Below are 14643 nucleotides of genomic sequence, written 5' to 3'. Positions count from 1 at the left end.
TACTTTGCCAAAAAAAAAAAAAAAAGAGGATTAATATTATGTGAGAAGCAACCAGGGATTTGCTTTGCAAGATAAATAAAAGTCAATTTTTGTTTGTTAGCAAACCTGTTAAATGTAGCAGGGTAGCAAATCCTAAGATGCTCTTGAGGATACTGTTTACAAGACATACAATGGTAGCCTTTTAAAAACAATTAAAATCATTTCCTGGGAACTCTGAATTCTTTTGAGATAATTACTATGTGCAGATAATTACAATGTTAAATGTTTTCTTTCTTTCTTTCTTGCATTATGAGGGGTCCCCATAGGCCTCTTTCCCCCCAAAATCTTTTGACAGGATGAACTGACATAACAGAACAAACTGAAGGGCCATTTTAAAGCCTTCACTGAGAGGTTCCTAGTTCAATAATGGCTGAAGGGGTAATAAAAAGTCATTGTTACCAGCAGATGGCTATTTAGTGGCCTGTGTAAAAAATAGTTGGAGGTTCCAGTCTAAATCCTAGCCCACCATTATTCATAGCTCTAAAGTTACCTCCCTTTAGGGCAGTGGTTGGTCATCTCTACAGGAAGGCCAAGAGGAGAACAGAGAATGACTTATTGGCTGCAGAACAGCCAATTGTCCAGTGAGAGAAAACTGTCCTCTAGCAGAGAACTTATGGTGGACACTTACCTTCTTTAGCTACTTTGACAGAAGTTTTACTTCTTTTCATTAGTGGTTGAAAATGGGGTGGTTAGGAAGGTAAAAAGAAAAGAAGGTGAAAATGAAGGAGAAGGAAATTCTCCAGGCTCACCCATTAAAATCATTGTATTATTTATTTGTATTGCAGTAGCATCTAGAAGCATCTGCCATGCACTCAGGACTTCACTGTGCTAGGTGCTATTGCAAGCCTACTAACAATACTTACCTTTTATATGTTCTTCATTTCAGACAGGTTTCAGAGTAACAGCCGTGTTAGTCTGTATTCGCAAAAAGAAAAGGAGTACTTGTGGCACCTTAGAGACTAACCAATTTATTTGAGCATAAGCTTTCGTGAGCTACAGCTCACTTCATCGGATGCATACTGTGGAAAATACAGAAGATGTTTTTATACACACAAACCATGAAAAAATGGGTGTTTATCACTACAAAAGGTTTTCTCTCCCCCCACCCCACTCTCCTGCTGGTAATAGCTTATCTAAAGTGATCACTCTCCTTACAATGTGTATGATAATCAAGGTGGGCCATTTCCAGCACAATTCCAGGGTTTAACAAGAACGTCTGAGGAATGGGGGGGGGGGGAACAAGGGGAAATAGGTTACCTTGCATAATGACTTGGCCACTCCCAGTCTCTATTCAAGCCTAAGTTAATTTGCAAATGAATTCCAATTCAGCAGTCTCTCGCTGGAGTCTGGTTTTGAAGTTTTTCTGTTGTAATATCGCAACTTTCATGTCTGTAATCGCGTGACCAGAGAGATTGAAGTGTTGTCCAACTGGTTTATGAATGTTATAATTCTTGACATCTGATTTGTGTCCATTTATTCTTTTACGTAGAGACTGTCCAGTTTGACCAATGTACCTGGCAGAGCAGCATGGTCAAACTGGACAAGAGATAAAAGGATAAAAGAATAAATGGACACAAATCAGATGTCAAGAATTATAACATTCATAAACCAGTCGGAGAACACTTCAATCTCTCTGGTCACGCGATTACAGACATGAAAGTTGCGATATTACAACAGAAAAACTTCAAAACCAGACTCCAGCGAGAGACTGCTGAATTGGAATTCATTTGCAAATTGGATACAATTAACTTAGGCTTGAATAGAGACTGGGAGTGGCCAAGTCATTATGCAAGGTAACCTATTTCCCTTGTTCCCCCCCCGCCCCCATTCCTCAGACGTTCTTGTTAAACCCTGGATTTGTGCTAGAAATGGCCCACCTTGATTATCATACACATTGTAAGGAGAGTGATCACTTTAGATAAGCTATTACCAGCAGGAGAGTGGGGTGGGGGGAGAGAAAACCTTTTGTAGTGATAAACACCCATTTTTTCATGGTTTGTGTGTATAAAAACATCTTCTGTATTTTCCACAGTATGCATCCGATGAAGTGAGCTGTAGCTCACGAAAGCTTATGCTCAAATAAATTGGTTAGTCTCTAAGGTGCCACAAGTACTCCTTTTCATTTCAGACAGACTCATTCACTAAATTTGAATCCATAAAGTGAACCAAAATGACATTTCTTGATCCACAAGTTAAAATCCTAGTGTTAAATAATTATCAGAGCCTCTGAAAGATCCACCCCCTTCCTGCAATTGGGAGATAGAAATTACTGCTATGAAAAGAAAAATATATTTCATACTTCACCCATTTAATGGATGCATAACTGTCTTCCTGCAAATCCAGTAGTCCTTCATGTATCACATCACATTTGGCAGGTCTTCCAGAGCAGAACTCTACAGGTCTCCTGTATGAATTACTCTGGGTAACTTTGTTCACCAGGTGTGATATCTGTATAATAAGCGACAGTAGCTAGTGTATGTTTTACATACCAGCACCCTTGCAAACTATGTTAATGGGTTGGGTTTTTTAAATGTATCTGTGAATAAAATGGACATCTAAAGAGGGAGATTAATTTCTCTTACATAAACTAAGTAAGTGATGTAGCTCAATGCAAATTTGCTGGTATGCCTCTACCCTTAAACATGAAGATGTGTAAGCATGGTATATCCTCCTCCTAAAAAGGCTTATTGTCAAACACAGATCTCTCTGTTACTGTTCTCATATTGTTTCCTTACTTAATTGTACAATTCAAGTTTCTGAAAATCACCAAGCACTCAGTTAAAAAACAGGTAACATTTGACTAGGTTGAGGTCTCATTCCAAACTCTAGACTCGGAGTGACTTCATTGACAGCCTTGTGACCCATTTCAGCTGAACCCAGGCCTAGTGTTAAATGAACGTGGACAGAAAAATGAGCAAATCTAAACTAAAATATGGTTTTGTTGGGAAAACCTGCAAACTCTTATAAGCTTTGCAAGGTTCCAATAGAGATGGGCCCAAACGAAAACCTGAGAGCCAAAACCCCTCCACATTTTGAGAGAGTTCAGAATCAGACCTGAACTCTGTAGCTGGCTCCACGTCTACATTTGGCTGAATCAGAACACCCAGGGGCATCGTGAAAGTTTGAATTCTAACCCAAACTTTGCAGTTGACTTTAATGCCTCCCATATAATGGGCTGAATCAAATCTCCAGACCTGAGCATCCCTGCCCTTATGGAGAGTTTGGAGCCAGATGCTTCAGTCCATATCTATCTAGACCCAGTGTGAAATTTGGTGAAATTTAGGATTTGTCTGAGCCTGAAACTCAAAGGGAAACTCACCAGTTGCAAGCCTCCAAACCAAAGAAGGGTTCACATGAGCCCTTACAACGTTACATTGCCGAGTTACTGCAAGCTTTGGTAACTGTATCCAAGTTGGTTTTCAATTATGTTCTGTCCCCACTACTTTTATCTCCTGCCACTCACTGTATTTTACTGGGGAAAGACTGAAACCTCTGGCTCTTTCTGCAACCCAAGGATGGCCTCAGTTCATTTTTCTCATAAATATCTACATATATATTTTTTCTCATATAAAGAGGAAATAGCTGCCTGGAGAAGTTTAAGCTTGAGTCTGAGTTAAAGTACAGGCAATGGGAGAGAACTGAGTTGATTTGTTTAAATAGTTTCCCAACCGAACCACATTCCAGCTGAAATTAGGGAAATGAATCCATCTTCTTTGTGCTGGACCTCCAATCACAAAGCTGGACATGTTTCTTTAACACTAGAGTGAGTTACAGAAGAACTCCTCAGGTCTCATTTATGGTATGCTTTCCCTACGCTAAAAGCAGCCATTTACTTAATGACTTTTGATTTGGATTAAGGAAAAGAACAAAACAGGGAAATAAGAAACATGATGTCTCCCTGAGAGAGCAGAGTGTGTCTTCTTGCTAGCATGCTGCACAAACAAAATGGCAGCTGCTCCTATAGACAGATAGCTCTTTAGTAATTTAAAGATGCAGCACACAAAATTGAAATATGTAACAGCTACTTGACTACATATGCCACATGCCACTGTGTTAAAGGAGGCTGACGGGGTGCGACTAAGAACACAACTGTACCCCTTACTTAAGGGAATGTGTATTTTATTAACTTGGTGGAAAATTGTACCTACTAATTAGTTCTCATCATGAGGGACTCTCTCTTCAGAGTTAAAGTGTTCCCCTTACAGGTCTGTCTGAAAATAAAATTCTGCCCTACATGTTATATCCTTGGGGAAAACAGTTTTAGGAAGAACTCACTGGAGACACAGAGAGCTGTTAACCTTAAAAGCAGCCATTTATTGCCACACACTGAACTAACCAAAAACCAGCCAAAACCAGCTGGGCTATCCCCTAATAATCTAACTCAGTTGCCGTAGCAACAACAAGGTTCTATTACCACGACAACCAAATACACAACACTACACTTACATTCCTATGTCCCAAGTACACCCAATGCAATCACTAAAGTGTAAATTAGGTGGAAGTCTGTTAAAAAAAATATATTAAGGATGTATCAACCTCTCCATTTGCACAACACATAGCACATCCTAATATTAAATTGATGATAATAAATAATTTATTACAATAGATTAACCTACTTTTCTTTTATCTTCAAGAGACATTGCTTCCAGCTCATAATGCGGATGCCCGTGAAATGCGATGCTGAAGCGCCTCCCTTCACCGTCTTCACAGGATTTAACTTGTGGAAATGGGAACTGTTTCTTGATGATCCCTTTCTCAATGTTAAAAATGGTCTCTGTGTTAAAATCAATCTGGAAGAGAAAGGTCTTTTTCATTTAATTTCACCTCTTCCCTTCATTAACAAGGAAAGGACTACCACCAATATTAACATGAAATATTTTGGTTCCTGGCTAAGGGGCCAATTGAGAAAATGTATCTGTTCTGTTGACAATTAGAATCAAGAACAAACTTTTTCTTATCCAACCACTGTCCTGTATTTACTGTCGTTACCATAGAAATATATATTTATTGCATCTGCGTTTTCCTTATCTCTTTGATAAATATACATCAATTCATCATTCTGAAGCATTGTTTTCTTTGAAATTTTCCACATATCTTCTATAAACCAGTATAAGAGCTTGTTCTACAGCAGCAGCACAGGCTAGTGGAATAATTTTCTCACTGGAGCATTAATTACTGGGCAAAGAACAGGTGTCAAAGTTGACTGGCAATCACGAGTCAAGTGGCCATTCTTTAGCAATGGAGGGGAGCAAAAACAGATTGATCTCGCATTTTAACAAACAACAACATGGAACTTCTTTCACCATGAGGCTCCATGTCTCTGTCCTCAGGGTGGGAAGGAACTTTATTTAGGGGTAACCCTCAGGAAAATACATTTCAAAGGGTGACTGGTCTATAAAAGTGAGGGACAAGAAACACCCCAAATATGCCCTCTTTCTATCTCTATCTCTCTTACACTTGCTGTTATACCTAAGACGACAAAGGAACCGGCCCTTTGGCCTTTGAGGGCAGATCCTAACTTTAGAATTTGGTCAGCTATATTGCCGAGAATATGTGGAAATAATTTTACCTTGATCCAAGTCTTGTTTGTTAAGTTTTAGTTACTAGGAAGCATTTTCATATTGTTTCTCTTGTAAGCATTTCTTACTTTAATACCTTATACTTGTACTCATTTCAAACCTACCTCTTTGCAGTTAAATACATTTAAATATTCTTTAATCAGAACTAATCCAGTGTTGTGTTTAAAGTGAATTGTTTGGAAACTCCAATTACAGTAGCAAAGTGTTGTACTTTGACCCCATACAGTGACAATGGACCTCTAATATCGGAACTGGGCAGGAGAGGGCTGGACAGTACAGAACACACATTTTGGGGGAAACTTAGGACTGGACATGTGTTGGGGTTACCTGGCAAGCAGTAACCCAGGCTGCTGGAAGCCAGAGTGTGGCTGGTGTGTTGCTAACAGGCTGCTAGATTCTGTGTCACTGGACCAGAACTGCAGCTATACACAGACATTCAGGAAGTGACCAGCATGCAGTCTGTTTGTGAGCAGCTCAGTGTGGAAGCTACAACAGCAAAGCATTGCGAGGCATCCAAGGTTGCAGGGCAGGTAGTGACAACCCCTCACTGGTTTAGATTGCACCCTGGAATGTGATATGTCTACACTTAAAACACCAGCACTTCAGTGAAGACGCTACCTACGCCGATGGGAGGGCTTCTCCCATCGGCGTACATATTCCCCCTCCCCAGGAGGTGGCAGCTAGGTCACTGTGAGAATTTTCTGGGGCTAGGCCAATTTAACTGTATCACTCAGCCGTGTGGATTTTTCATTCCCCTGAGTGACGTCATTACAACTGACCTAATTTCCTAGTATAGACCAGACCTCACAACAGCAATGAGTGTAGTTCTCCCTTCACTGTAGTTAATCCACCTCCCCTAGAGGCAATAGCTAGGCTGACAGAAGAATTCTCCCACTGATATACTGTTTTAACATAGACATCGCCTAGGTTATTATCCTTCCTGCACAGGAACAGAGTCTAGTTAAAGCAGTATAATTTGTGTGCAGACAAGCCCTTGCTCTGACTGGGCTCACTTCATCCAGGACATTATGTTTCATCCAGGACATTCTGAGAACACAGGGTTTTGCTGGTTAAATGAGGTGTGAATTAGATCTATGTCAATTTACACCAGCTGCAGGCTTGGCCCAGTCAAGGGCAGGGGCAGGAGGGAAGAGTGGTAAATTTGCTGTGTTACAGGGTTTGCGAAGCTGTTGTAAACTTTCTAAGATAATCAGGAAATCAGGTTTATGATTTGAAAATATCTGAATGTTTTAGAAACTAAGTAGCTAAATCTTAACCTAATGATTTGTAGATCAGAACTTTGGGCAGAGATTTTCAATAATGCATAAAGGATTTAGGAGCAACTAGTCCCACTGACTTTCTATAGGACTTGTGTTCCTAAGTCCCCCAGGCATATTTGAAAATCTCTCCCTTAGTTCTAAAGCACACAGGTAGGATTTATAGATCATTACTACAGAGACGTGCTGTCAAAGGAAATTTAAAAGGAAAATAATCACTTTATAAGTGCCAACTTGTAAACAAAGAATAGTGTGCAAAGGGAAACCATCGCAATCAAATATTTTTGTCGTGGAGCACAATAGCTAGAGATGAAAGATGTCTCAGATCTTTAAGTCCATCCTACAGCCTGCAGGTTATAATTCCCCAACAGAGGAGGTATCAGATATTAATTGCACAGAAGTTTTGGTCTAAAAGGCAGAGTATTAGTTTAATATTTCAAACATCTCCACTGGATTTTAATTCAGGCAATATATTGGACTACGGAGTATATTAAACCCACTTTCACGTTTATGCAAAAATATAGTAAGTGCAATATTTCTCCAGAGGCAGGAGTTTGTATTCATGAAGTTACCTGCAAAATTCGTTTCTGCCACCTATATCGTTTGTATTTGTAGACACTGAAGTTGAACTGTGAACCAGTCAGCAAATCCTGCGAATCCTGGAAAACATTATTGATATCAACTAAAATCTTATGTTTTTTCAAAACGTTAATATGAAATTAATTAAGACTCTCAAGTGAAGTCTCCCTCTGTGCAGTATGTCAATGGTGTGAGTGGCTTTGTCAGGACCTCTGCACTAGGAAGAACTGTACCACCATAATGGCTTGATTTTCACACAAGCCAAGCATCCACGAATCCTACTGCAGTAACCGAAGCTAAAGGTAATAGCATGAGAGGGAGAAGGATTGAGCAAGGGAGAGAAAGAGGAAGAAACAGAATTGAGAACGGGTAGTAAGGTGGAAAGGGAGACCTCAGAATTGTACTAAATGCATTTAAAACAACATAAATGCGTAGCCAGTCTATTAATCAAACTAGCAAACTAAAAGGGCATCAACCTTTGTAGAAAGACACTTTCATCATCAGATTACTGAACAGGATGAAGTAGAACTAGAGATATAGGATTTGCCCATGCCCATAAATGCTGGGGTGCACAATTTACCACCTGGCTTGTAAAATTGGCTATTACACTTTCACATGCACTGATTTTGCAAGCTACAGGATAATGTGCTCTGTATTTGTGCACCACTGTGAGGATATAACTGTGTTAAAGTTTGATTTAGCTCTCAGTTTAATTATCACAGACTATAGTACTGTGGGCAGTAGCCAAGAAACCACTTATAATGCGTTATTTCTAGAACACATCATCCATATAAATGTCCTGTTAGTGATAATATACTATAATAGAGAGGATTTCCTCTGCAACAAAGACTTATCCTTTGTATTAATTCACATCAACACAGCCTCTTTAGTGTTGTAAAATTAAAGAGAGGCATTCATACAGCCTGAAATTTTGATGCAATCATCCTTACTGCTCTCCCATCTCATATCACAGAGCTATAAAGTCTAAACCACCAGGAGCCAAATTCTGAGTTACTTACCCTCCATCTGAATTTTCCATACACAAAGAGCAACCATCTACTTACAGTATGAACTGCTTTTACTTTAGATTTAGGGAATGCAGAAAGACTCACAAAATGCCAGCTGCCTCTGCTGACAACTGTCCAAAAATGTTAAGCTGCAGTACGCAGAAAACAAAATGATAATATCACATAACTACAAGCACCACAAAACAGTTCTCAGTCACTCATTGCTTTTACCCAAGTAAAAAAACTTAGTATAAAAGTGAGTAAGAACCATCAAGATCTGGGTCCATAACTGCTAGTTCTAACTTCACTATGTCCATACAGCCCTCTATGTTCCTGGCTAATCTCCAGCTGATAGACTGTTCAGTTCTGTGTTGCAAGAGGACACCAAACTGCTGCTTAGTTTTTTTCTTCCTTCTAGATTAACTTTATACAAGCAGAGCACTTATTAAGTAGTGTAGGAACTTATTAAAGAGCAAACCCAAAAGGAATTTAGAAGAGGCCTGATGACTCCTATCTCTCACTAACAGCTTCTCTGGCATGAAACATTTTCAAATTGTGCTATTATCATTGTGTGAAGATTTCTCATAGACATTCCCACTAGGTTCACTGAAAAGCAATAAATAGCTGATTAACAACTTCCCCTTTTGTTTATGACACATGGAATAAGCTGACACCATGCGGCTCAGGTAGGAGTAGAAGTGAGTTGAAATGGAGCAAAAGCACAAGCTCTACGCTGGTTTCATGTAAAGTGTGGGTTTGAGCCCAGACACTCCTCCCTCATCCACCAGTTCTCATCCTCTTCCTCCAGTGGGCATTTCCTATCTCCTACTTCTAAATCTGGTCCTTTCCCTTCTTACTCTCCTTCAGTTCTTCCAAGTATCTCCAACTCCTCCTTCTGCTCTCCAATCTTTATACCATGATCTCTCTCCAGTCACCATCAGAATTCATCAGCTTTCATTAATATTTCAACCTCTGCAAGCCCCTTAGGGGCTACCTGAGCCACATGGTGTCAGCTTATTCCATGTGTCATAAACAAAAGGGGAAGTTGTTAATCAGCTATTTATTGCTTTTCAATGAACCTAGTGGAGGTTTTAATGGCAAATAAATCCAGTCTTTGTGCCAAGTCAAATGGAGCATACCACGTCATGTGGTTCAGGCCGGGTCTACACTAAAAACTTATGTTGCCACAGCTACAGTGCTCAGGGGTGTGGAAAAGCCACACACCTGAGTGCCATAGCTAGCCAACCCATGGACACAGCTGGGTCAATGAAAGAAAGCTTCCCTCAACCTAGTACTGTTGTTCGGGGAGGGAAAGTTGAAAAACCCCTTCTGCTGGTGTAGTCTGCATCTACAATACAGCCCTCGCTATGCCACTGTAGCACTCATATAGTGTAGAAATGGCTTCAGACACCTACCTAGGAACTCTACTGAAAACAACTGAAATTAGGAACCTAAATAGCTTGGTCCAGGCCTAGATTCCCTTGGCTCATGTGACCTGTGCTCAGCACAAGGTCCAGGTATGGGGACAGGAATCTTTAAGCCACTGTTATGCTCCCCTTATCCTTGGTGGGCCAGAGACCAAGCCAATCCCGAGCATAAGTAAAAGTTGCTCTAACTTATACCAGACTACCCTCCAAGGCTGGGGACCTGTTCCTTTACTCCCAGCCATGACTCCTCCACTAGGTGCCATACAGACTGGCATCACAGGAGTGTCTATGGTGGCCATACCCCTCTCGAGGACTCTTATACTGAGGGAATCCCCAGAAAGTAGATCCATGGCATTTGCAGTTGCTGTGCAGCCAGAATGGCACAAAGCAGCTGGAGAGGGACCCAAATCTGGCCCAGAATATATAAGTGTTAGACACGCAAACAGTCGGAAATTATTGTAAAATATATTTTAAAAGTAAGCAGTCTTACCATCGGGAATACCAAATTCATTGCTTCCTTTTCTGCATGCGTCTCTTTCTGTGCCAAATCCAAAGCTCCTTCGATGCTCAGTTCTTTATTTTTCACCATGTTCATAATTTTCAGGATTTTTTCTTGGCTTAGCTAGAGCACAAACCAATCAGAAGTGCTTTTAAGAAGTGTGTCACTCAGCTAGTGAGGCTACAGCAGAACCTGTGACAGTTACAGCTACAATATCTGCCATAAAATTTCTGTCATTCATATTTTGTTTTATTGACAACCTGGGTGGCGAATATAAGCTCCCATTGAAACAAAGTATGAGCCAGTAAGATACCAAATATACAAAGACTTGTACAATTTCAGAATACAGGGTTGGTTGTATTTGGAGCTGAAGTTGCTGGGAAGAATTTTTTTTTAAATTTATAAAATTTAGCAAGAGGTGAGAATATTAGTTTTATGTGCATGCCTGTGTCTTAGCCATGGTGCAGGGTATTGCATACTAACAGTGTGAAAGCAAATCAGAAATTTGCAGGGGGGATGGAAAAAAAGAGTTTGAGCTGCGTATCACCAGCTCTAACTGTCACTGAAACTTGTCAAAATATGTTAACAGCAAAGCACTGTGCAGTTGTACATAAACAAAAGGTAACATTGTTAATAAGTCTAAACATAAATAAAATTGCTTTTAAATTAACCTAATGGAGGCTTTACTATCAGATAAAACTCAAGCAAGGCAAAAAAGGAAATTGGAGTAAACAGACACCTTAAACTACCATAGCTTATGTTGTTAGCAAAGCACTTTCACGGACTTCATTTCTCTTTGTAGCAGCATGTACAATTGCCATGTCAGATCAGACCAGTGGTTGATCTGGTCCAGTATCCTCTCCCCAGGAGAAAGTATATGCAACAGCACATACATGGGGGGAAATTGCTTTCTAACGCCAGACAATTAGGCCCAGATTTGTAAAGATATTTAGGCATTGCTCTGCTCAGCATTACAAGACCTAACTGACTAGCCTGAGTCTCATTTTCAAAAGTGATTAGGCTTCTAAATTAGGCCTTGCAACACTTAGCGATGCCTAATTATCTTTAAAAATCTGGGCTTAGTCTAATGGTCAAACTAACAAGTACGAGGAAGCCCCAGGAGAGATCTATTTAGATTTGAGAGGCACTGTGGAGTAGTTCGCCCCCACCTCCCTCCCACACAGCTGTTTTTCCCTCTTCAGTTAAAGCATTTTCCTGACATGCTGGAAACTCAGACACAATGACATTGTGCTACAGCAGGTACCCAGGAGTTAAAACTGATCGGGTCATTATCCAAACTAAATGAAATGCAAAAGGCAAACAAACAGCTTAAGTGAATTTGCTATTTAAAATTCTAGGGGATTATTAATAGCTCAGGTAAGGATTTTGTTTCTGAATACAACTTTTATCTTGACAGTGTTCCTTTAAAGGACAACAAATACTTGAAGTCTCATTAGAGTTGCTAGAGAGAGAAAGAAGGAGGGGAGTAAAGTTGATAATTCCAACTGCAGTTTGCTTGTCTCCTTCATACTCCCATTGGACCACACTGTACGTCTCCAGGAGGTCTGAGTCTGCCACACGCAGCAGTATGGAGGGTTTCACTCTCCAATTTCTCTCCAAATATTGCTTGCTTTCAGGAAGAGTTAGGAAAACAGCAGTCACTTCTTCCTCTTCCCTGCCAGGATCCCTCCCAAGGATTCCTTTGTTCAAGTTTTTGGGATTCTGTGTGAGGCCTCCCGGTGCTGTACAGAAGGCACTGCCCAAGGCAGGGGCACTTCCAGTTCTGGCTGTTCTTGGGGCCAAAGCAGCACTTTGCAGGGGCTGCTAAATTACAACTGTTTCCCCTTGCAGCATAAGCCAAAAGACCATAGTGCTACAACCTAAAGTCCCATCCCTGAGTCTTGTGAGGGTCCAGTATATACAGTCCAATACAACATCTGCAGTGGGGAAGTTCTCCCCCAGGCCTTTATAGCTAAGTATAGGGGCAGAGTGGGACGTAAGAATCCCCCCCTCAGTTTTCTTCTGACACTGTGTCAGGCAGTGGCGGGCAACCTGCGGCCCGCAGGCCATACGCGGCCCATCAGGGTACTCCGCTGTCAGGTCACAAGACAGTTTGTTTACATTGACTGTCAGCAGGCATGGCCGCCCGCAGCTCCCAGTGGCCGCGGTTCACAGTTCACGGCCAATAGGAGCTGCGGGAAGCGGTGGCTAGCACGTCCATGCAGTTCACACTGCTTCCCACAGCTCCCGTTGGCCAGGAATGGCGAACCGCGGCCACTGGGAGCTGCGGCCAGCCCTGCTTGCAGACGGTCAATGTAAACAAACTGTCTCTTGGCCCACCAGCGGATTACCCTGATAGGCTGCGTGCGACCCGTGGGCTGCAGGTTGTCCACCACTGGTGTTAGGTGTCTGGGTTTTGTTTTTGTTTTTTATTTCGCAGCCCTAGCCATCTGATATGGGCCTAGGTTATAACAGGTCAATGCCCTGTCACGTGACAGATGTCCATCTCTGCTCCTGTTATGCATGGGCTGCCACACTCTGGCTATTTCATAGTGATGGTGACTGCAATGTACGTTTAGCTCCATGCTGCAGTGAAAAGCAGGCCTTGTCCACATTGTGGTGTGTAACTACATGTGTCAGAGAAACCCCCTTCAAGAGCTTTCTCCCATTGCTAGAGTCTCTCTCTGTTGTGGGAAAGGGCTCCAGCTGCCTGAGCCTTTCCCCACCAGAGGCTTTTCTTACGGTGGAGAAAGGCTTTGGCAGTAGGGAGAGAGCCGGACATGACACTGTTAAAAATAGCCATGTAGACGGGGAGGCCCATCTTGGGCAAATAGAGAGTCATGAAAGGTATCTATTTGCTTACATACCCACTCTCTTCAGGCGTGTCTTTACCTGCCTAAGCTGCGTCTTACAAGCTACAATGCTATTTATATCCATGCTGGGAAGCTACATGCATAGGTTCGCTACATGCCGCTAAAAAAAGCATGTAATGGAGACATACCTTATGTTAATCACCCTTAGCATTACTGAATTTGTAGCATGTAAATCAGCTTCTGGATCAACAGGTATTGTAGAGAGAGAGTAAATAAAACTAATGCATATTTCTTTTCTTCTAAGACCTTGGCATTTTTCATGCTAAATGCAAAGGTATCTTATGGCACAGCTCCAAATAGTAATACGAACTGTGAGGAGTGAATAAAAGCATGATAATTCTTTCATATCTGCTGAGGCACATACGGTTCTTACAATAACCTCCACATTGTGTATTTGAATTTTAAATGGTACATATACTTACCACACACATATACAATTATCTCTAAACAATATGATCCCCCCACTGAACAGTTTCAATGTAAACAAACAGGAATTTGCATATATTTGAATTTTTAAAAATGGTTTCTTTAAGGCTAAATGCTGCCAACTTTTAACTACCATATCCCATTTGCAAAGCAAACCATCTCCCTATAAGGAGGTGCTTAATGTGACCAAAATTGTTGTGAGAAAAAGGTGCAAAAATTTTGCACAGGAATGAAATACCGTATATAGTCCAAAGGTAATATCCTGGCCTTATTCTAGTCAGTGACACAACTCTCATTGACTTCAACAGTGCCAGGATTTCACCTCACTTGTTCAAATCCCAGTTTAAGTGGACAAATACCTTAATATATTCGCACTGGTCTGGATTTGTGCATATAACCATGTTGTATGCCTGTACAATGCATGTGTGTAAATCCTAATCTGTGTGCATGCATTGGGGTACTTTCTCACTTAAACAGGGTATACAGAAAAGAGCGACATTTGTGCATACAAAAATCCAGCTCTGCGTTTTGTCTCACCAGTTACATTTCGCTGATGAAAGTCTTCTTTAAATTAGGAAAACTGAGCCCCTAAGACATGAGAACAACATAGAACGTCTTTTAATTTTCTTAGTAATGCACAAAGACTAATGGTTGCAATAGAGAAGCAAGTGGTTTAGCGAGTCAGAAGTTTCAAATTATTAATTGCTCAGGTAGGCTGCTGCCATTTCACAAATTCCCCAGAAAGCACAAAATATAATGCTTGTTACAGTTCTTTTTAATAGCATGATAATTTCTAATGCCATTACTTTGCTCCCATTGTAACTGTCAATGGGGGGAAATGTTTTAAAGACAAAAGAGGAAACAAGGGAACTTTTCAGTTGGTGAGATCTGTCAGCATTATTTGTCAGAAATCTGTCTGGGTTGTTGAGGTTTTTGA

At 40.9% G+C, this 14643-nt stretch overlaps 1 protein-coding gene across 4 annotated transcripts in view; it reads right to left on the bottom strand.

Moving 5' to 3' along the window:
- The window catches only part of LOC119563663 (formin-like protein 19), a 63114-nt gene that overhangs the window by 35333 nt on the left and 13138 nt on the right, over window positions 1–14643 (bottom strand). Inside the window, exons 1-5 of one of the 4 annotated variants that reach the window (XM_043527225.1) lie at window positions 11193–11305; window positions 10399–10530; window positions 7468–7554; window positions 4656–4829; window positions 2339–2487 (exon numbers count right to left, since the gene is read on the bottom strand). In XM_043527225.1, the coding sequence (XP_043383160.1) occupies window positions 2339–2487; window positions 4656–4829; window positions 7468–7554; window positions 10399–10530; window positions 11193–11228 (578 nt within the window). In that variant the 5' untranslated portion in view covers window positions 11229–11305. Of the gene's footprint in view, window positions 1–2338; window positions 2488–4655; window positions 4830–7467; window positions 7555–9310; window positions 9346–10398; window positions 10531–11146; window positions 11306–14643 lie in introns of those variants that run through there. The other 3 variants (XM_043527226.1, XM_043527224.1, XM_043527227.1) reach the window with 3 other exon arrangements.

This window comes from Chelonia mydas, chromosome 13 (assembly GCF_015237465.2).
Source record: "Chelonia mydas isolate rCheMyd1 chromosome 13, rCheMyd1.pri.v2, whole genome shotgun sequence".
In the NCBI taxonomy this organism is placed as follows: Eukaryota; Metazoa; Chordata; order Testudines; family Cheloniidae; genus Chelonia; species Chelonia mydas.
Note: the sequence above shows the minus strand (reverse complement) of the source record. Positions and strands in the feature narration are given on the sequence as shown.